This window comes from Dendrobium catenatum, unplaced genomic scaffold (genome assembly GCF_001605985.2).
Source record: "Dendrobium catenatum unplaced genomic scaffold, ASM160598v2 fragScaff_scaffold_1608, whole genome shotgun sequence".
NCBI classification, from domain to species: Eukaryota; Viridiplantae; Streptophyta; class Magnoliopsida; order Asparagales; family Orchidaceae; genus Dendrobium; species Dendrobium catenatum.
The window spans coordinates 3,196,711-3,221,470 of record NW_021320070.1 but is presented as its reverse complement, the minus strand read 5'-3'; the positions used below and the strand labels follow the sequence as shown (position 1 = coordinate 3,221,470).

Sequence of the window (24,760 nt, the reverse complement as noted above, 5' to 3'; positions counted from 1 at the left end):
AATAATTTTTTTCTACTAGTGTTTTCTTGCTACTTTCTCACCATTTCAAAAAAAAAAAAATGGATGCAGAAAGCTGCTTTTTATAATCAACGTCACAACAAACTTTATAGAAATTTCCGGCCTTCCCAAACAGAAGCTAAGGTTTCGTTTGGGACGGCTTTCTTACTGCTTCTTAAAGCAGCTTTTTAGTATAAAAATTAAAAATTTTGAAATAGAAAGCTGCTTTAAGAAGCAGGAAGAAAGTCGTCCCAAACAAAGCCTAAATTTCAAAGCTAAAAGCACCCTCAAGTCTCTTTATTCCACCACAGATATGAATCTTAGGTCACTCACTTGTAGCAATATCTCCATGCCACTTCTTTTTAATAGAGACAGCCCAAATGCTAACAACAACACAACAAGTAAAGATAGATCTTTTAAAACTAAAGAGATAGGGTAACATGCTATATTTTAACTGAGTCAAATAAATTTTTTGGAGTTATTATAAGTACAAATCACGAACCTTCTTCCTCATAACATAGACACTATAGTGATTTAATTACATCAATTTTGTCATAATTTTTTTGTACTGGTGCAAATCCTTACGAAATTAAGACCTATCGGTACAAGTGAGGATTTTAATTTAGACCGTTGTGTTTGTTTTGCAAACCGATTTCATAAAAAAAAATTAAATAAAATGAACTATTTTATAAAAATTTTGTATAATTTTTGAAGCCCTAAAAAAATTATATGAATTTTATATTAAAAATTAATTAAATTAAATTGTCGCATTAATATTATATTATTATATTATTATAAAATATTTCAAGTTATTAAAGCTTTTTTATTCTCTTCCTTAACTATGCTAACATAGAATCATAAGGAGAAATAAGAGGAGAGAGAGAAATAAATTAAAGATTTGGAGATCGTAAAGTGATTTTTGTTAGTTTGAACTCTTGGGAGATTTGTTCATCACCGCTATAAGGAATCATTACACTATTTCTGATTTCAATGATTTTATATATTTGGTATTTTTATGATTAAGTTTATGTATTTGTTACCGAAAACAAGAATAATTTTGTATTGATAAAACATTCACTATGTAACTATTTATATGTTATAGAGATTGAGATTATAAATATTTTGAGTATTTATTTGATATTTTTTGGTAGGTGATTTAAAAAATAATAATTTTTATCAATTCAAAATTCTATTTTGACATCTAAAAATAATGTTTTAGTTCAATTAAAGCTTTAGAATATTTTTACGTATGATCTCTTGTAATTTAGTAAATTTATGAAAATATGAATTTTTGTTCATTAGGGTTTTATGTTGTCTGCCTTTAGTACATTTTGACACTTTCATAATTAAGCCTAATTATGATTTACTACAATACATTGAAAATGAGGGTGAATATGTGGTCGTTATTAATATTATAATATTATAATAATAATGTGTGTGTGAGAAAAAATAAGTAGATTGGTTATTCACTTACGTTAGTTGAAGACCGATTTACTTGTACATGATGGTTGGCCGACGGGCTTTCCTTTAAATATGTGATTTGATATTATTCTCGATTGATTCACATGATATACTAATTGGGAGGTATAAAGAGATGATTATTGTGTCAACGGGTAAAGAATGATGACTCTATTTACTATGCCAACAGCTTACTGATAATGATACAATACTAAAAAATACCTCTTAAACTAAAACTTTGTACTTGTTTAGTGTGGCAATTGAAATGCATATTATTGAGGTATTATTTTTATTTATGTATGGATTTATTGCTACTGCAAGTATTTACTATTAGTGTATTATTTATTAGTACTATAACTAGATTGTTACTGATATAGATATCGATAATATTTGACACTATTGATTCACTGTACTAATACTAATTAAGCATGTGAAATACTAAGCATATAACTAATTTTATGCTGAAATAAAATAACCAGATAGTACATGTACACTCCTCTATAATTTTATCTCATTGATATGATTTTGACAGACTTTAATGATGCTTTGGTTTAATCGTTTTATACTATTTGTTTACTGATTGATAGAACTGCTACGACGATTGTTTTATCAATTCGACACTTGTTATTGTTTACTAGTTTTTCTATTGTATTACTTTACTGCATTTTGTATCTACTATTTTACTGTTTACATATTCTACTTTGAGTATTTATTTGATATTTTTTGGTAGGTGATTTAAAAAATAATAATTTTTATCAATTCAAAATTCTATTTTGACATCTAAAAATAATGTTTTAGTTCAATTAAAGCTTTAGAATATTTTTACGTATGATCTCTTGTAATTTAGTAAATTTATGAAAATATGAATTTTTGTTCATTAGGGTTTTATGTTGTCTGCCTTTAGTACATTTTGACACTTTCATAATTAAGCCTAATTATGATTTACTACAATACATTGAAAATGAGGGTGAATATGTGGTCGTTATTAATATTATAATATTATAATAATAATGTGTGTGTGAGAAAAAATAAGTAGATTGGTTATTCAAAAAAAAAATGGATGCAGAAAGCTCTTTTTATAATCAACGTCACAACAAACTTTATAGAAATTTCCGGCCTTCCCAAACAGAAGCTAAGGTTTCGTTTGGGACGGCTTTCTTACTGCTTCTTAAAGCAGCTTTTTAGTATAAAAATTAAAAATTTTGAACTAGAAAGCTGCTTTAAGAAGCAGGAAGAAAGTCGTCCCAAACAAAGCCTAAATTTCAAAGCTAAAAGCACCCTCAAGTCTCTTTATTCCACCACAGATATGAATCTTAGGTCACTCACTTTTAGCAATATCTCTATGCCACTTCTTTTTAATAGAGACAGCCCAAATGCTAACAACAACACAACAAGTAAAGATAAATCTTTTAAAACTAAAGAGATAGGGTAACATGCTATATTTTAACCGAGTCAAATAATTTTTTTAGGAGCTATTATAAGTACAAATCACAAACCTTCTTACTCATAACATAGACACTATAGTGATTTAATTACATCAATTTTGTCATAATTTTTTTGTACTGGTGCAAATCCTTACGAAATTAAGACCTATCGGTACAAGTGAGGATTTTAATTTAGACCGTTGTGTTTGTTTTGCAAACCGATTTCATAAAAAAAAATTAAATAAAATGAACTATTTTATAAAAATTTTGTATAATTTTTGAAGCCCTAAAAAAATTATATGAATTTTATATTAAAAATTAATTAAATTAAAATATATATATATATATACATATATATATTATTATAAAATATTTCAAGTTATTAAAGCTTTTTTATTCTCTTCCTTAACTATGCTAACATAGAATCATAAGGAGAAATAAGAGGAGAGAGAGAAAGAAATTAAAGATTTGGAGACCGTAAAGTGATTTTTGTCAGTTTGAACTCTTGGGAGATTTGTTCATCACCGCTATAAGGAATCATTACACTATTTCTGATTTCAATGATTTTATATATTTGGTATTTTTATGATTAAGTTTATGTATTTGTTACCGAAAACAAGAATAATTTTGTATTGATAAAACATTCACTATGTAACTATTTATATGTTATAGAGATTGAGATTATAAATATTTTGAGTATTTAGTTGATATTTTTTGGTAGGTGATTTAAAAAATAATAATTTTTATCAATTCAAAATTCTATTTTGACATCTAAAAATAATGTTTTAGTTCAATTAAAGCTTTAGAATATTTTTACGTATGATCTCTTGTAATTTAGTAAATTTATGAAAATATGAATTTTTGTTCATTAGGGTTTTATGTTGTCTGTCTTTAGTACATTTTGACACTTTCATAATTAAGCCTAATTATGATTTACTACAATACATTGAAAATGAGGGTGAATATGTGGTCGTTATTAATATTATAATATTATAATAATAATGTGTGTGTGAGAAAAAATAAGTAGATTGGTTATTCACTTACGTTAGTTGAAGACCGATTTACTTGTACATGATGGTTGGCCGACGGGCTTTCCTTTAAATATGTGATTTGATATTATTCTCGATTGATTCACATGATATACTAATTGGGAGGTATAAAGAGATGATTATTGTGTCAACGGGTAAAGAATGATGACTCTATTTACTATGCCAACAGCTTACTGATAATGATACAATACTAAAAAATACCTCTTAAACTAAAACTTTGTACTTGTTTAGTGTGGCAATTGAAATGCATATTATTGAGGTATTATTTTTATTTATGTATGGATTTATTGCTACTGCAAGTATTTACTATTAGTGTATTATTTATTAGTACTATAACTAGATTGTTACTGATATAGATATCGATAATATTTGACACTATTGATTCACTGTACTAATACTAATTAAGCATGTGAAATACTAAGCATATAACTAATTTTATGCTGAAATAAAATAACCAGATAGTACATGTACACTCCTCTATAATTTTATCTCATTGATATGATTTTGACAGACTTTAATGATGCTTTGGTTTAATCGTTTTATACTATTTGTTTACTGATTGATAGAACTGCTACGACGATTGTTTTATCAATTCGACACTTGTTATTGTTTACTAGTTTTTCTATTGTATTACTTTACTGCATTTTGTATCTACTATTTTACTGTTTACATATTCTACTACTACTGCATATGAGATTTATTATTTTTGCACAGATTCATAATCATATACTATTACTATTATGATTTGATTGTTGACATGCATATTGCTCTTTTTTCATGCTTTGAGTTCAATTGTAGGATTTGGTTACTTGATGGGCTCTTGAGCTCATTATATTTTGTTAAATGATTTCAGGTCATGACAAGGAAACAAGAGTGAGAGATTGACCATGATCCTTCAAGTTCATATTCTTGTTATTTTATTTATTCTTTTATACTCAGTACATAATAATTATAATCTGATTGTATATATCATGAGTAATATATTTAATTTTTGAGAAATAAATATAGATGTTTTGATTGATAGTTTTATTTTCGTTGGTATTTATATTGATAAAAGAAATTAAATAGCTCTGATTGTTATTTATTAAAAAATTAAAGAATAATTCTTACAAATAAGATTCTAGGGCGTCACAGGTAAACCCTAAAAGGCTAAAATGCCACTTATCCCTAATTCAATCAATTTAAAAGGCAAAAAAAAAAATCCAAATGAAAACATTACAGAAGATTAGAGAAAGATTCTAGGGCGTCATAGGTAAACCCTAAGATGATAAATGTCATTAATTTTGAATAATTGTAGGATTGAATTGAGATTTAAGAAGATGATAAATATCATTACTATTTCTTTGTTCTGGTTTTGTAGAAGCTATTAACAATTTGGTGGTAGGAGGAAAAAGATGATTAAAAGTATAGCTATCCTTAATTAAATAAATTGAAAAGACAACAAAAAAAACAAATGGCAAGATCAAAGGGAAGATTTATTAAAATAAATTTTATTTTGGTTTATCTTTTTATTTTATTTTTTTTCCTTCCACTAAATATATGATAATAGATATATTAATTAGGTTATGCTTCTTCCTCACCACTTAGGTTAAGCAACCAAGCAAAGTGCCTATTTCTTGTGTGTTGTGATTCCAATAGCCTCCTCCATATTGATATCTTAAGCCTTCATTTTGTTGGTGTTGACCAATCAAAATAATAGAGGAGATTGACCAAGGCAAATTCAACAATCACCATTGTGAAGTAGATCCCTGTGCACTCTCTCCTTCCAAAGCCAAAGGGCAACAACTCAAAATCCTGCCCCTTTTAATCAACTCCACTTCTATCAAACCTTTTAGGCAAAAACTCAATTGGCTTCTTCCAAACAATTGGATATGCAGAAATAATAGTAGCAATGATGAAGATAACTCGTGTTTTGGCAGGGATTGTGTATCCTTGGACTTCACATGCTTGAATGGTTTCTTGTGGAAACAAAAGTAGGATAGGAGGTCTTAGTCTTAGTGATTCCTTTATAACTTGTTTGGGGTATTCAAACTTTCAATATCGCTCTCTTAGATGAGTCTGTGATAGTTTCTTTAGTGGCTTGCTTGAGTTCATCATGCAATTTCTTCATCACTCTTGGATTTCTTATCAACTCTTTCACCATCCATGTTATTATAATATTATTGTTGATGATGTATATGTTATCGCTATGAATGCTTCATGATCTCATTCATGCATAATATCACAAATATTCAACATAGATTTCCTACTTTTGGGCTACTATTTAAATATTAAATTGATAATTAGAGTCGGACAATGATGAGCAAAAAAAAAACTAATTCAATTATAAAGAAAATACATAAAAATTTTACAAAAAGAATATCAACACAAAAATTTTACTTTAAGAAATAACAATTTTAATTTTTGTTACTACCAAGACAATAAAAATATACTAAAGTTTCAAAAAATTATTAATAAAATAATTTGACATTTCTATATCACTGTATGATAAAAATAAAACGAAGCCTTCGGCTTAGTTTGAGATAGCTTTCTCATTGCTTTTTTTAGACTTCAATCCTAATTTGTGTTTGGCCATTTCTTTTTCTCTACTTTAAAAAAAATGTAATAGAAAGTTGCTTTCTTTAATAATTAAAAAAAATTACTTTCTCTATTATGTTCTATTAAAAGCCAAATTCTAAATTTAAATGTAATTAAAAATATATTTTTTTAGTAATTTTTAACCAAGTTTAGGTCCTCTATCTTTCTTTAAATACATTGAAAGGCCAATGTTTTATGTGACCAAATCCTTTAATGTGACTATTTTTTATCTTATCTACAACTAAAGCTAGTCAAAGCTTAGCACATATATACTCGTTTCGAATCTTACCTTTAAGTCTAAAGCCAACTCATCCACTTAAGCATCCTTATGCCTACAACACGTAACTTAATTTTATGCTTCTTTTTAATGATCAATATTTTGCATCATGAAATATTGTAGGTTTCATTCTTATGTTTTATATGAGACTAATTTTCTTGCTACTTTCTATAGCAGTTTTCTAGTACGAAAATTTCTTAAAAGCACCGGCAAAATAGCTGCTAAAAGTTGTCATGCTTCGTTTGAAACAGCTTTCTTACTGCTTTATTTTTCCGACGTACAACCACTTATTTGTTATCATAATTTCTACATGCTTTTAACTTCTCTACCGAAGCTATACCGCAATTTCTCAGAGCCAAACAAGAAAAGTCATGGCAGACGATTAATTGGAGGATTTGGATGGTTCAAAAACTGGTACTCTCACAAAATTGACTACCAATAGCGGTGGGACCCCTTATTAACTTCTCTTATAACAATGTACGGCCTCTTTTTTGATATTTTTCATACTATTTTCTAAAAAGCTATTTTAAAAAATATTAAAAAAGCTGCCCAAACAAAATCATCTAATTATCTATATGTGATCAATTGAGTCCCAATGTTTCATATATTTTTTTCAATTTAGAACGTTTTTTTATTGCTTTTTAAAATAATTTTTTAGTACAAAAATTAAAATTTTTGTACTAAAAAATTGTTTTAAGAAGTAATAAAAAAACTGTCCCAAATAAAACCTTAATCTCTCAATTAAATAAAATGATTCCAAAATAATCCCTCTGGAACTAACTTAGGATTAGTTCTTTTATTACAATTTAAGCATGAGTAGTTGATAGATTAAATTAGAGAAATCTGATAGTTTAGGATTAGATTGGTCACATATGAAGAGTTTGGCAATTAGTTTTGGATTTAGCTTATTTCATCATGCATGTCATCTTATAAACTTAACAAATTCAAAGAAAAAAAAATACATGCTTTTGAGTTTTGAGTTCATCTATATAATTACATATTAATTAGAATATTTTACTAAAAAATTATATTATTAGTAGGTGTGGGATAATTGGGATTGCTAAAAATTTTAAAAATTTGAGAAAAAAATTATGTCTAACATGATAAATATCATTAATTTTGAATGATTGTAGGATTGAATTGAGATCTAATAAGATGATAAACATCATTACTATTTCTTGTTATTGTCCAGTGAAAGCTATTAACAATTGGTGCTAGAAGGAGAAAAAATTATTAAAATATGATAAATATATTATTAAGAAAAATATATGATTGATAATCATTATTTTGGTTTGAATAATTTTTAAATATAATTTTATATTTAGGTTTAAGATAAGAAGTTTTTAATATGATATATAATATCAAGAGATTTACTCTAAATTTCATCAGTACTAAGAGCTCATCAAAAGTTATTTCACATTTTATCTTTGGTCATTCTTATATAGCAATATCTCTATGATATATATATATATATATATATTAAAGCGCTGAAATTTTCATAATTTTTTCTAAGTTATATTTAGAAACAATAAATTCAGCTTGATATGACAATATGATAGCTTAATTTCAAGCTTGGAATATCATGGAAAAATATAGGAACATACATAAATATATAATTAGGTTATGCTTCTTCCTCACCACTTAGGTTTAGCAACCAAGCAAAGCGCCTCTTTCTTGTGTGTGGTAACTCCAATAGCCTCCTCCATATTGATATCTTCAGCCTTCATTCCATTTGGTATTGACCAATCAAAACAATGGAGGAGATTGGCCAAGGCAAGTTCAACAATCACCATCGCGAAGTTGATCCCTGGGCACTTTCTCCTCCCAAAGCCAAAAGGAAACATCTTAAAATCATGTCCCTTGAAATCAACATCCCTTCCTTCAAATCTTTCAGGCCAAAACTCGAGGGGCTTCTCCCAAATATTTGGGTCTGTGGAAATAGCAGCGGCGTTGAAGATAACTCGTGTATAAGCAGGGATCGTGTATCCTTGGATTTCGCATTCCTGGATGGTTTCACGTGGAACCAAAAGTGGAACAGGAGGTTTTAGTCTTAGTGATTCCTTTATAACTTGTTTGAGGTATTCTAGCTTTTCAAGTTCGCTTTCTTGGATGAGTCTGTGCGAGTTTCCATTGGTGGCTTGTTGAAGTTCTTCTTGTAATTTCTTCAATACTCTTGGATTTCTTATCAGCTCTGTCATTGTCCATGTTATTGTAGCTGATGATGTATCCGTTCCAGCTATGAATACTTCCTGGTCATTAATGTATAATATCGCAAATATTCAATATAACTTTTCTAAGTTTGGGCAACTTTTTTAATATTAAATTCATAATTATAGCCCAATAATTATGAGTAAATATAAAAATAATTCAATTACAAAGAAAACACATAAAAAAATAAAATATAAATAATATAACACAAATAATACACAAAGAAGTTTTATTTTAAGGAATTACAATTTTAATTTTTTTTACTATAAAAAAACTAAGGACAAAAAAAACTAAAATTTTGAAAATGTTCTTGATAAAATAATGTAACATTTCTTTGTGATGAAAATAAAACTTCATAATTTAACAACAATAGAGGCATTTCAAATTAGAGGGCAATCGTAAAATACAAAGGGATTGTTTGGTTGGCTAAAAAAGGAATACATTACAAAAGTAATACTTTGAAGCTGCTTGGATGGGTGTAAATTATATAAATATATGTGAATGTATTTTTTTGTTTTGTTTGAAGTAAAAAGAATGAAGTATAAAGTCCAAAGATGAGGTCAGATATCGATGATGGCCGCCTGTGGGTGGAGGAGGGCTTGTGGCCGGTGGGTGGTGGCCGACGACTGTGATGGATGGCGGTGGGTACGTGGCAGCAGCCGACGGTAGTGGCCAACGGCAAGTAAAGGCGGTCGGAGGTAGGTGATGGCCGGTGGTTGGTGGCACTAACTGAAAGTGTTGGTCGGCATGTGGTGGCAGTGTTCAAGTGAGCTTTCTTGCAGTGTAAATAATTATCGCTCAAAATCAAGTTAATTTATCTCAAAAATGAACTAAAAAGATTTACAATATATTTATTTTACTTTGCATTCATTTTTTCTTCAAACCAAACATTAAGATTTTCAAAATTCTTGCATTTAAAATATTTTACGCCTACTTTACTTCCAATTAAACAACCTCAAAGTCTGTTTGATTGGAGAGCTCGGGCTACTCGTCAACTTTGGGTAGGACCCGACCTGATGGTTCCATGATGGCTTCCCCTTCACCTTTAATGAATGCAACAAGTTCTGAAAAAAGATTACCGTATGTATGGCCCATAAATTTCTCCAATTATGATTTTTATGTGAAAGTCAGATATTTTGCTATTTATTTATTTCTCACCGGTTAAAAACATAATATTTATAAACAATTTAATTTTCTCTTGTCTCCCTAAACAGAATTTTAGAAATACTTACCTTATAAATATATGAATGTAAATAGAAAAAAAATTAGGAGAAGTTGAACTTACAACTAAGATGGCCTTGACATGGTCTATATTGCTCAAAAAACCTCCATGAAGGACTGCAGCTTTATGGAGCCTCAGCAAAACATGCACCAAATCCTTCTCCTCCTCACCTCTTATTTCTTCTTCTTTTTCTCTAATTTTAAGATCATGCTCATAAATAACTCTATCAAAAAATGTATTCATCTCTTCAAAATTCTTTTCCATCCTTGCATGAAAGCCTCTTAATCGATCAATCCATTCCATCCCAGGAAAGAAATCTGCTACACAGAAACCACCGAACAAGCTTTGAGTCTCTGAAAGTAGCTGATGAAGCCATACTCCTCCTTTTCCACCATACCCTCCATCTCCAAACTCATCACCAAGCGCCGCTCGACAAACCACATTATTTGCGAATGAAAGCGTTAACTCGCTCAAGTTAGCTATTGAGAGATCTCTTATAGTGGCTACGAGCTTCTCCACTTCTTCCCTTCGCACGACTTCAAAGGATCGAACACGACGAGAGCTAAGAAGCTCGAGCGTGGCGATCTTGCGAGCTTGGCGCCAGTGGTCGCCGTAGGTAGCAAAGGTGATGCTGGAGCTGTTGTATAAGAGCTTCTTAGCTGCGGTGAGAAAAGGGCGGCCGGAGAAGGTGAGGTCATGCTTGGTGAAGATTTCCTCGGCTATGTCGCCGGAGGAGACGACAAGGGTGGGGATGGAGCCGAAGTGGAGGAGGATGAGAGGGCCGTGTTTATTTGAGAGGCTGATGAGGGAGCGGAGAGGCTTATTGGGATTGAGAAGAAAGAGGTTACCCACGATGGGGAGACGCCATGGACCTGGAGGATCCTTCTTTTTCTCTGTCTTATGAGTTTTTGCTAGGATGTTGAGCAAGAGGAAGGAGATGAGGAAGATGAGGAGGAGTTGGAGATAGAAGAAGACTTGTTGTTCCATAGTTATGTCCACACAGGTATACATGAAAATTAAGGTTTTAGATTTGGCATATATACATCTCATATGTCGGAGAGATTATTAAGTGCGGATATTGAATGCATCTAGAGGTCAATCAGGAGCCACCACATTACTTAATGCACTACATCATGTAATGCACTGTACATTACATGATGTGGCATCTTCTGGTTAGCGTCCGAATGCATTCGACGTCACATGTAATAGTTTTTTCATATCGAGTCATTCATTTGACACTTCAATTATTTTTTTTTGCAACAACAACGTACTTACTTATCAACAATTAGTAAAATATTTTCTACAAATAATCACATAAAAAATCTATTTTTTTTTTTTTTTGAAATATGTGCACAATAACAGTAGCATTTAAGAAAAAATTTTGACCAATTCTTATAAGAATACATGTCACATTAAATTATTGAAGTTTGCAATTAACAATGGGATAGATTGAAAAAGTTATCGATCATGAAATTTCTATCATACCAAAATGTACTATTTACTTACAATAAAAATTAGGATATATAGCCAAATATGTTAAGAGTCATAATTTGATGACAAATGGTGTGACATATGTCTTTAATTTATGGTATTTACTTGTTATCCCTCAATATAATTAACTGAGTAGATATTATAACTAAATTATTACACAAATATATCAAAATTATTTGATAATAAAGCATTAGTCATTCATAATTAATACTTTTCATTACAATTGTCTAATAATTTAGTTGGATTTTCATAATAGTTTAATTATATTTTCTAATAGTTTAAGGGCCATTTGGTATTGATTATTATTATTAGTATTATTTATTGTTTTTCTATAGATATTTTGAGTATATGTTTCGTATATATCTTTAACATGTTACTTTAATTTTTATTGAATATTGAATAAATTGATTGCTATGGTGGTGACGAAGGTCATCGTTGACAAAGTAGTAGATGTAGTTGCTAGTGAAGCAATGGCTCAGGTAGACCGACAGCGACAATGGTGTTGTGGTGGTGGTCAGTATTGTTGGTGGTGGCCAGTGTTGTTAGTGAGTTATATTGATTTGTGCAAGTTTTTCTGTGTTTGACAAAACTTCTAATGAATTTAAGAAACACATATTGTTGATCAACATAATCACATCAGATATTCGGATATCTTAATGAATAATCAGTCTTCATGCATGTTTTTTTTTTGTTTTATTTATTAATATTTGTTATACTATATAGTATTAACAATTAGTTATATATGAGATTGGTCAAGAAATGTGTGAACTAAAGAGCTTATATGCATAAAGCTATCATAACTTTGTTAACATAAAAAGAAAAAAAAAATTGGTTATATATATCTCATACTACACGTATTTTTTTTTATTTTTTGAGAGAAATATACTTGAAAGCTTATTTCGATAAAATTGCCCTACAATGAGGGATAACCTATTATATTGGTAAACTACTTGTTCAAGTTGACGTTGAAGTCCTCCAAAATTATTTTAAACTAATTTAAATTCAAACTTGTTTCAATTTGATTCAGACCTAGTTATAACTCAATCAGTTCGAACTTTTCATCGTACTAGCCTCTAAACAATAATGTTGATCATGCCTTTCCCAACAAACTCCTTTTTAACATATCCTACTCAAGTCGATACCTTCCCCCCGATGAGCTCTATTATAAGCTCCTCTTTTCCTTCACAAGTAGTTGGTCACTTCGATGTCATCCAAATTAAGCTCAATTAGGAACTCTTCTTTATCATACTTGTCGATCCTATCAAAACAAATAATGTAAATATCTGCCCAATTATATTTACTATGAGGTACGTATATATAGTCGAATTATCCAAATATAAATTTGTTCAAAAGCTCTTTATAAGCATGCATAACAAATACAATAAATTTTTTTTTCAAAATAATAAGGTGTTTTGTATAATTTAAAAGATTACATTCTATTAAATTTATAGACAAAATTTTTTGTAATAGTTTATAGAAGAAAATATCTTATAATTATTTAAGATAAAATTTTGAATGTTATATATATATATATATATATATATATTAATATATTTTATAAGTAGCTCTTTGTCCAACTTTTTTTCCAACTATGGCCTAATCATGAAGAAAATTTCTTCTAGGAGTCTTGTTTAGAGTCCAAAGAAAATTAGGCTTCTACAACCCATTTAAGTAGTTTTGCACGTTAGAACCAACAAGGTCTAATGACAAAGATTAAATATATAGTAGCTTTTTAGTACAAAAATTAAAATTTTTCTACTTGAAAGTTGCTTTAAGAAGTAGTAAGAAAGTAGTCCCACACGAAATCTAAGGCTTCCTTTGGAATTGCTTTCTTATTGCTTTTTAATAAGCTTTTTAGTACAAAAATTTCTAGTTTAAAAAATTTTTGTACTAAAAAACTACTTTAGAAAGCAGGAAGAAAGTTACCCCAAATGAAGTCTAAATGAAAAAGTTTGTAAATAAGAAAAAACAATGAAACAAGAATAAATTACCATTTATTGCTAAAGTTATTATAATTTAATTAGCATATTAAATTATGTATATTGACTCTTCATATTTTACAAATGAATTTATAGGAAAATCAACTTAACGTCTTATTACACAACTTTGCCTTAACAATTTTTATTATTGAAAATATAATTTAGTTATTGCAGTCAAAATATATAGGTAGGGAAAATATCAATTAAGATGATATATGATTAATTTTCTCATCTTTATCAAATGTTGATGTCGATCAAAATTTATAGAGAGATTTTAATTTTTTTTTATTTTGATGAGCTTCAATTTTAAAGTGCTCAAATTAAATTATTAGGGAGATTTACATACATACCACCTTATATATTCTATTTACATATTTAACATATAAAACTTTAATATTACATACATATCACCTATAATTCATTTTCATATCAAATATGAGTGGTAGAAATGAAATATATGAGTTGTATGAAAGAAATATAAATGGTATATTTGATATTAAAATGATATAGGGTGGCATGCATGTAAGATTAAAATTTTAGGTGTTAGATATATAAATAAGATGTTATAAAGTGGTATGTATGTAAATTTCCCAAATTGTTAATATATATTTTCTTGATCCTTGAAAGCTTCTAAGATAATTTTTTTTGTGTAATATAAGGAGATAAATATCATTAATCTTGAATGATTGTAAGATTTAATTCATATTTAAGATCTATTTGGGATGTTTATAGCTTTTTATAAGTATGATTATAAAACAGTTGTGTAGAAAGTAATTTTTTTAAAGTTGTTGAAGAAAGTAACTTCTTAGCACAAATTTTTTAAAAAAAATTGTGAAAAAATTATTGCCAAACAAAAATTGTGTTTCCTATTTGAAAAGCAAAATAATAAAAAAAATCTGCTGAAAGACTTCATTCGGGACGGCTTTCTTACTGCTTCTTAAAATAGCTTTCTAGTATAAAATTTTTAATTTTTGTATTAAAAAGTTATTTTAACAAGCAGTAAAAAAGCTGTCCCGAACAAAATCTTAATGATTACACAATATTTAGCTTAAATCATCAATACCAAACTGATTTTGAGGTAAGTAAATCTTAGCTCCCATATCAAGCTCTCATCACAATTTCTTTGTCGCGGCAGCTACTAATAGTAGATATATGCTAGGAGGAGGAGAAATCATAATTATATATTTAAGTATAAGATAATGAAGTTTTTAACATAATAAATAATATTATAAATTTTACTCTAGATTTCAGTGAAAGCACCCTCTCAACTACTCTAGATTCCACAAGACTTGAGACCTCATCAGAATTTGTATCAGAAACACATGTAGCAAAATCTATATGCCACAACAATAACAATATAATATTTTAATTTCATGCTTCTAACTTCTTAGTAAAATATAGGATCATATATAAATGTATAATTAGGTTTTGCTTCTTCCTCACCACTTAGATTTAGCAACCAAGCAAAGCGCGTCTCTTTTATGTGTTGTGATTCCAATAGCCTCCTCCATATTGATATCTTCAGACTTCATTCCATATGGTATTGACCAATTAAAACAGTGAAGGAGATTCGCTAGTGCAAGTTCAATAATCACCATTGCAAAGTTGATCCCTGGGCACTGTCTCCTCCCAGAGCCAAATGGCAACAATTCAAAATCATGTCCCCTAAAATCAACATCCCTTCCTTCAAATCTTTCAGGCCAAAACTCGAGCGGCTTTTCCCAAACATTTGGGTCCGTGGAAATAGCAGCGACATTGAAGATAACTCGTGTACAAGCGGGGATCATGTATCCTTGGATTTGACAAGCCTGAATGGTTTCATGGGGAACCATAAGTGGGACAGGAGGTTTTAGTCTTAGCGATTCCTTTATAACTTGTTTGAGGTATTCAAGCTTTTCTAGTTCGCTTTCTTGGATGAGTCTATGAGAGTTTCCATTAGTGACTTGCTTGAGCTCTTCTTGCAATTTCATCATTACTCTTGGATTTTTTATTAGATGTGTCATCGTCCATGTTATTGTTGCTGATGATGTATCCGTTCCCGCTATAAATACTTCCTGATCATTCATACATAATATCACAAATATTCAATAAAAATTTCCTACTTTTGGGCTACTATATAAATATTAAATTGATAATTAGAGTCGGACAATAAAGGGTAAACATAAAACTAATTCAATTACAAAGAAAATACATAAAAACTACAAAAAGAATATCAATACAAGCAATTTTTATTTTAAGGAATAACAATTTTAATTTTTGTTACTATCAAAAACCTAAGTAAAAAAAATATATATATACAAAATTTTTGAAAATATTCTTACTAAAATAATTTAACATTTCTATAACATTATATAATAAAAATAAAACTTATAATTTAACACCCATAATCATTTCAGCACATTAATCTTAAAACACAAAGCCTCTTTGATGAGAGAGCGTGGGTTACTTTTCAACTCTTGGTGGAACCAGATCCCATGGCTCCTTTATAACTTTCTGTTTATAATTAGGCTTTGCTTTTCAAATTGTAATCATAGTTTAGATTTATCCACTAATTTAAAATTAATAATAATAATAAATAATAAAACAAATATTTATCACTTATTTTTTTATCTACTTTTAAAATTTTTGTAATATTAAGTTGCTTTCTACAATAATTTTTTTAAAATTTATTTTTCTATAACATTTTTGTAAGGCAATAAGAAAATTGTCCCAAATAAATGAATCCTTAATTTCATTTTGTGAAATAATAAATGCAACAAGTTTTGAAAAAAGAAATTAACGACTTGTCTTATAAGAATCTAAGGTAGCATTATTGAAGCAATAATGTTTATGATAAGGATGTATGACTTTTATGTGAAAGAAGCATTAGCCCATTGATTAAGAAGAAAGAAAGATATTTTATTCTTTATTTGTTTCTCACCAGCCGGTTAAAGAAAATAATTTTTATATATAATCAAGAAGTAAATAGTAAAAGGAGAAAACCCTAAAACTTACAACTAAGATGGCCTTGACATGATCTACATTGCTCAGAAAACCACCATGAAGGATTGCAGCTTTATGGAGCCTTAGCAAAACATGCACCAAATCCTTCTCCTCCTCATCACTCTCTTCTTCCTTTTCGCTCATTTTAAGATGCTCATCGATAACTCTATCTAAAAACTTATCCATCTCTGTAAAATTCTTTTCCAACCTCCCATGAAAGCCCCTTAATCGATCAAACCATTCCATTCTGGGAAAGAAATCCGCAACACAGAAACCACCAAGCAGGCTTTGAGTCTCTGAAAGTTGCTGATGAAGCCATACTCCTCCTTTTCTAAAAGAACCGCCGAGTGCCGCTCGGCAGACCACATTATTTACGAATGAAAGCGTCAACTCGCTCAAGTTAGCTATGGAGAGATCTTTGATAGTGGCTACGAGGTTCTCCACTTCTTCCCTTCGCACAGAGTCAAAAGATCGAACACGACGAGAGCTGAGAAGCTCGAGCATGGCGATCTTGCGAGCTTGGCGCCAGAGATCGCCGTAAGGAGCGAAGGAGATGCTGGAGCTGTTGTATGAAAGCTTGTTTGGTGCAGTGAGGAGAGGGCGGCTGGAGAAGGTGAGGTCGTGATTAGTGAAGATCTCCTTGGCTATGTCGCGAGAGGAAACAACTAGGGTGGGGATGGAGCCGAGGTGGAGGAGGATGAGAGGGCCGTGCTTATTTGAGAGGTTAATGAGGGAGTGATGAAGCTTGTTGAGATTGAGAAGATGAAGGTTACCGATGATGGGGAGACGCCATGGACCTGGAGGGACCTCTCTGTTTGTTGATGCATTAGTTTTTGTGATGATGTTGAGTAAGAGGAAGGAGAATATGAGGAAGAGGGAGAGAAAGAGGAGGTAGGAGAAGCCCAATTGTTCCATCGTCAGATTCATATGATGATGCAATTTACGACTATTTATAATAAAAAATATATGGATATATATTTTTTTCAAATTATTTTAAAGTTCAAGTTAAATTCTATGAGTTTTTTATTAGTCAATGTTCTTCTTTTTTTTTCAAAACTAATCTTTTTAACCAGGTTTTAAAAACTGAAATGGACAGGACGGTTCAACCGGTTGAACCGTAAATCGGTCTGGCATCCGGTTCAGTCGGATGCAAAAATATTATTTGTGCGAAACTGCTTATGATCAGATGAAAACTGTTGAAAAGATATCATTTAAGATGATCAAATCATTTAATGTGACTTTTTATAATCTTATCACTGAAGCTACTCAACGCTTGTTACATATATACTCGTACTAAATTCTGACTTTAACTGTAAAGTCACCTCAGGCACTTGAACATTCTTATGCCTACGACACGCAACTTAATTTTATGCTTCTTTTTAATGGCTAATATTGTGCACCATAAAACATTAGAAGTCTAAATCTTATATTCCATTTGAGACAATTTTCTTAATGTTTAAACAATTTTTTAGTATAAATTTTTTTAATTTAAAAATGTTGTACTATAAAGCTACTTGATAGGGCAAGCCTATCATTTAAGCTTTAAAGAACGTGTCTTTTTGAATGATTTTAAGGCTTCATTTGGGACGGTTATTTAATTGCTTTCTAAAACAGAGTTTTATTACAAAAATAAAAAAGGGAAATTTATATAAATACCACTTTATAACATTCTATTTACACATCTAACATCTAAAACTTTAATATTACATGAATACCACCCTATATTATTTCAATATCAAATATACCACTTACATTTCTTTCCTACCACTCATATTTGGTATGAAAATGAACTATGGGTGGTATGTAAGTAATATTAAAATTTTAGGTTTTAAATATGTAAATAGCATAGTATTAAGTGGTATGTAGGTAAATCTCCCAATAAAAATATTTAAATTAAAAGTCCGTTTTAGAAATCAATAAAAAAGCTATCCCAAACGAACCTAACTTTTCTACAGAAGCTATACCGTAGTTTCTCAGAGTTATCACGATTTTATTTTTGAATGCTTTTTGAAAAGTCATGGCAGACGATTAATTGGAGGATTAGGTTAGAAAATATTATTATTATTAAAAAAAAACATACAATTTCAAAAAGTGGCACTCTCAGAAAATTGACGAACAATACAGGTGGGACCCATTAATAGCCTCTCTTTAAAAACAATGTACGGCTTTAGTGGAAAAAGTATTTTTTCAAAGCTTTTTAAAATTTTAATATAATATATAATATCAAGAAATTTACTCTAAATTTCATCATTACTAAGCTCTCATCCAAATTTGTATCACATATAGCTTCGTTCATTCTTATATAGTAATATCTCTACGCAACTTGTTCTTAATGGAGACAGCCCGAATGCCAGTAGCCACACAATAAGTTAAATACAAATTTTTCAAAATTAAAGAGACAAACTTTCAAATTTATAGTTATCCTTAATTCAATCAAATGAGAAGACAAAAAAAAAATGTCAACACCAAAGATAAGCTTTTTAAATATAAAATGCATATTTTTTTGTGCATTGTGATTTCAATAGCTTCCTCCATATTGATATCTTCAATCTTCATGTCATTTGGTATTGATCAATCAAAACATTAGAGGAGATTGACCAAGGCAAGTTCAACAATCCCCATCAGTAAGTTGATCCCCGAGCACTTTACTCTACCAGAGCCAAAGGGCAACAACTCAAAATTCCGCCTCTTGCAGTCAACTCCACTTCTCTCAAACCTTTCAGGCCAAAACTCGAGCTAGTTCTCTCAAATATTTGGTTCTGTAGAAATAGCAATGGCATTGAAGCTAACTGATGTTTTGGCTAGGATTATATATCCTTGCATTTCACATGCTTGGATGGTTTCCTGTGGAAGCAAAGTGAGATAGGAGGTTTTAGTCTTCGTGATTCCTTTATAACTTGTTTAAGGTATTTAAGCTTTTCAAATTTGCTTTATTGGATGAGTCTGTGATAGTTTTTATTAGGGGCTTGCTTGAGTTCTTGCAATTTCTTCATTACTCTTTGATTTCTTATCAACTGTCATCGTCCATATTATTATTGCTGGTCATGTATTTGTTCTTACTATGAATACTTCCTAATCATTTATGCATAATATCACAAATATTCAATATAAATTTCCTACTTTTTGGCAACTATTTAAATATTAAATTTATAATTAGAGTTGGAGAATAATGAGCAAAAATAAAACTAATTCAATTACAAAGAAAATACATAACAAACTACACAAAGAAGTTTTATTTTAAGGAATAACAAATTTAATTTTTGTTACTATCAAAAACTTAAGACAATAAAAATTTACAAAAAATTTAAAAATATTCTTAATAAAATAATTTAACATTTCTATATCACTATATTAGTCTATATGATAAAAATAAAACTTACAATTTAACAACAATATATATAGTTATCTCATAATAATCTTAAAACACAAAGCCTCTTTGATGGAGAACCTGGGTTATTTTTCAACTCTGGATGGGACCCGACTCGATGGTTCCTTGACTATTTTTCGTTCACATTAAGGCTTTAATTTTTAGACAGTAATCATAATTTATATTTGTCCATTACTTCTTCTCAACTAAAAAAAATATATTATAGGAAGTTTCTTTCTATAATTTAAAAAAAAAATTATTTTCTCTATAATAAATTTATAAAGTAGTAAGTTAAGTTTTGAAAAAAGAAGTTAACGACTTGACTAATAAAAATATAAGGCAGCATTATTGAAGCATTAATGTTTAGGATATTGGTGTAGTATGGCTCATAAATTGCTCTAATAATGATAGATTTTTATGTGAAAGAAGCATTGGCACATTGATTAAGAAGAAAGAAAGATACTTAACTTCTGTTCCTCACCGGTTTAAGAAAATAATTTTTAAATATAATTAAAAATACTAATTTATTTTCCCATGGCACTCTAAACAAAATTTCATTTTTTAAAATTAATTTTACATTGTTGTCCTAAACATAGTTTAAAAAAATATATATTATCTTTTAAAGATGAATGTAAATAGTAAAAGGAGAAGTTCAACTTACAACTAAGATGGCTTCGACCTTTGGAAGCTTGGGCCCTTTGACAAAATATTGGAGAGAGCTATGAGACATGTCTGGCCGTCGACCATCGTTGGACCACCGCCAGTCCGTTGACCACTGCCGGACAGTTGGCCGCTGCCAGACAACAACCCATATGTCGACAGATGCCAGACCTCCGACCGTCCGCTGAACACCAACCGCCATCGGATCTTTGCCTAGCTGCCGACCATTGCCAGACCTCCGCCCTACCATCGGACCTTTGCCCGACCTTTGCCCGGTAGCCGACCGTCGCCGAACCACCACATGTCCGCCTATCACCACCGAACCTCTACTTGTCAGCCTATAACGACCAAATATTTGCCCATCCGCCTATCACCAACAGATCTCCACTGGTTGCCAACTGTCGTCCGTAGACTATGATCCCTCAAATCACCATCGGCCACCGACTACAATCCTTCTAACTATCGTTGCCCATCCATTACAACCCCTCTGATCTCTGTCGCACGCCGATTACAATCTCTTTGATCTATGTCGCCCACCGACTACCGTCCCTCCAACCTTTGTCATGTTTAGTTTGATATTTTTTAATATGCGGATGTTATCTTGCCTCATGCTATTTATTGAGTTGCTTTTATTCTTCTAATGCTTAAAAAAATTAATTTATTTTCAGTTTTTTTAAAAAACTTGCATCATTTTGTTTTGTCCCTAATTTCGATACTGCTATCTTTTCATTATCATTGTTTGCTTAATTTCAATTACAGTTTTTTTTTTTTTTTTTTTTTTTTTTTTTTTTTTTTTGAGAAAACCCATAGAAGGGGCCTACGTGTTAATATAAGGGCAAAATTACACAGTCCTTAAGGGAAACTCAATCCCACTACCGCTCAAAGAGCTACAATCCAAAAAGCAAAAAAAAAAAAACCTCGGAGTTCGAGTTGCCCATCTAGTAAACAATACAATACAACCTAGAAACATTCTACGACTAAGCACCCAAAAAATGAGAGAACACAAAAAACAACCAAAAAAACTCCCCGCAGCAAGAATCCACCAGCAGAATCAACTTGAAGCCCAACTCCTGCAACCGCCAAAAAGAAACACAAAGCACAAGATGCAAAGAAAAATAAAAGCATTCAATATGTCAAAAATAGAACTAGAACTATAAGGATATGTCTGGATTAAGTCCTTCTCAACTAACTCCAAATACTCCCAGCATTTCGAATAAGGCAGGAAGAGAACACATTGCCTGCAAAAAAACCAAAGCACGAAGGAAAAAGCAAATAAAGATAACCCTCGATCCACTGATTACCCCCACACGAGCCATACAGCAGAGGGCCACCCTCACAGAAACACCTGAGCGAAGCCAAAAACTGGCAAGAAAAAAAGGCCCAGGAACCACCTTGAAATACCCAGTCAACCAACGAATCCAAATACAGCTGAAATGAGACAGAAAAACAAAAGACTGGAGGAAAACTCCACCCAGATCACACATATCTGTTTGGAAGGAATTGTACCTGTAGCAAAGAACAAGAAAACAGAGCAAAGAACAAAAAAAATCTGGACAGAACTTTCTTCTTCCTTCACAAAGAAAAGTTTCACTTCTTATGCCAAAGGAAAAACTGCAATCAAACAGAGAATTTAGAGTATTTTTCGGTACAGACCAAACCTAAATATAAAACTCTAAAAGTAATAACTGCTTCACAGTTATTCACAACAAAAACTAAATAATAACTGTTATATAGTTATTTCTCTAAACAAAAAACACTTAAATATAGGATTAACACAGAAAAATGACAAAGATTAGAATAACAATATCAATTAACATACAGCACACCATTATAATCCAACTTAATGAAGCCTTGAATATGGACAGGAAGATGCTTAAAAGATAAATCAGTTATAACATTAAACTTACTACCAAACTCAGCCAAAGCCTCAGCATAAGAGTTAATTGCAGGGGAAACATAAGCAAAAGAACAGTTAATAGAATCCATAATAACCTTGATGTTTCTACAAATATAGAAAAGAGAATAACTGCAACTGCTACCATCCAACTCCAACAAAGCTTTAAGGTCAACATAAAAATTGCATTCCAGAATAATATTTTGGATATCCAAACCGACACAGAGGTTCAGCCCATGAAAAACAGCCAATAAAATACCCCCAAGCTTATCCGTTTCATTGGTTTTACCAGCAAACCCCAAGACATAGGCCCCATTGGAATCTCTAATAACACCACCAACACACCAGATGTTCCCCTCCAAAACAGTATCAAAATTCATTTTAAAAAAATTATCTTGAGGTTTCATCCAATACGATAATCTGCTCACCGAGGAAGAAAGAGCATCATCACGCTTAATCCCAAAACCCTCAAGCGTATAAAGCACCTTGTCTCCATTACTTTATAGTTAGTTACTTATCTTACATTATTTTGCTTGGACAACATTTCAGCTTCACCTTATTTTCATTTGAAATGCTAATATTGATATTTTTTTCATAAATATGATTTTATTGATAATTATCTTATATTTGTAAACTAATATTGCCATTTTTTCAATCATTTTTGCTTAGAACTTTTCATTTTACTACATAATATATTTAATTGTTTTGGTCATGATGCTAAATGAAACTAAATTTAATGTATTTCATATTTTTGTCATATTTTTTTTTTTAAATAATATCAATGAGCATTTGATGCATGTCCAATTAAACAAGAGTATCCATTATATTTTCTAATTTGCAACAATTCAATATTTACATCCATACAACAACTTTCCATATTTTACAAACTTCCATTGTTATTTAATTGATTTTGCTATTACATCATAAATTTTCAATAGGATGAAGTTAAACATCATGATTTGGTAGATTGACTATAATATCTCTAATGGTAACTAAAAAGACTTGGTTAGAAAATAACAAAAATTATATTTATTTATTAGATTTAAATGAGAATTTGACTCTTAACATAACACAATGTAGAAGAGTAATTCATGTAAAGGCTTGATGTTGTTGTTATTGGTAACTATATATCAACTTTATCCGCGTATATAAATAAAAGGTAACAATCCAAATATATAGTTGTTTAGATTTTTTTTTCTATTAATCTTTATTATCAATTCATTTGCTGCATTTTTCTCTTTACATTAACAACTCTTCACGCTTTTCATTTATTATTTTGATCAAAATCACATATTTGTAATTTTTTTTTTTCAGTTAAAACCCACCTACGGGCCTACGCGTTAATATTAGAAAAAAATTACACATTTCGTAAAGGGAAATCACATATTTGTAATAAAATTTTAAGATATTATTTAAAATGTAATTTGATTATTATTATCGCACTATTAATTCTATAATAAGGATACTTTTTTATTTTTTTATTTAAGATATTGGTTTTCAATTAATTTATATTTATTTTTTGTTTCTATTTTATGTTTTAAATTTATCATGTTTACATGTGACCAAAATCACTTATTTGTAGTAAAATGTTAAAGTATTATTTCAAATATAGTTTGATTATTATTATGGCACTATTAATTCTATAACAAATAATTTTTTGCACCAAATTATAAAAAAATTAATATATTTTATCAAATATAATTTTGTATGTATAACTCTTATATTTTTAGTAAGATAAGTATTATTACAAAAATTTACAAATGCACTTAATAATATATTTTTTTATTCATATAATTGAATAAATATAATTTCAAATTTTATAATATATATATATATTATAAAATTTATTCACGTGCATGTGATGGACATGCAATTTTACTTGTTGTATTAAATTTGACTTGAAAATTATTGAATTTATGTTGAGATTAGTATAATACAAAACTTTCATTTAAAACATTAATTTTAAAATAAATTAACTTTTTTTAAACAACTTTCAATATAATTTGTATGCAATATTTTGAAACAATTCTTTTTGTGATCAAATTGTTGCTTATCAAATTCTTCTCTCCGATGAATGATACTAATTGAATCGTTTTAATTGAGATAGGCCCCATAATTTTTCACATAAAAACTCATGTATCTCTCGTAATTCTTGCACTAATTTCTTATATGTGT

At 29.8% G+C, this 24,760-nt stretch overlaps 2 protein-coding genes across 2 annotated transcripts; both read right to left on the bottom strand.

Moving 5' to 3' along the window:
• Positions 1-8,275: 8,275 nt before the first annotated feature.
• LOC110114507 (cytochrome P450 71A9) lies at positions 8,276-11,358 on the bottom strand. Its single transcript, XM_020847422.2, has 2 exons — positions 10,276-11,358; positions 8,276-9,031 (listed from the first exon to the last, which is right to left on the bottom strand). Exons 1-2 carry the CDS (start codon positions 11,260-11,262, stop codon positions 8,417-8,419), a joined length of 1,602 nt encoding a protein of 533 aa, XP_020703081.1. The 5' UTR covers positions 11,263-11,358; the 3' UTR covers positions 8,276-8,416.
• A 3,575-nt stretch (positions 11,359-14,933) lies between these two features.
• Positions 14,934-17,579, bottom strand: LOC110114468 (cytochrome P450 71A9-like). The gene is made up of 2 exons (XM_020847354.2): positions 16,677-17,579; positions 14,934-15,736 (listed from the first exon to the last, which is right to left on the bottom strand). Exons 1-2 carry the CDS (start codon positions 17,577-17,579, stop codon positions 15,122-15,124), a joined length of 1,518 nt encoding a protein of 505 aa, XP_020703013.1. The 3' UTR covers positions 14,934-15,121.
• Between the last annotated feature and the right edge of the window lie 7,181 nt (positions 17,580-24,760).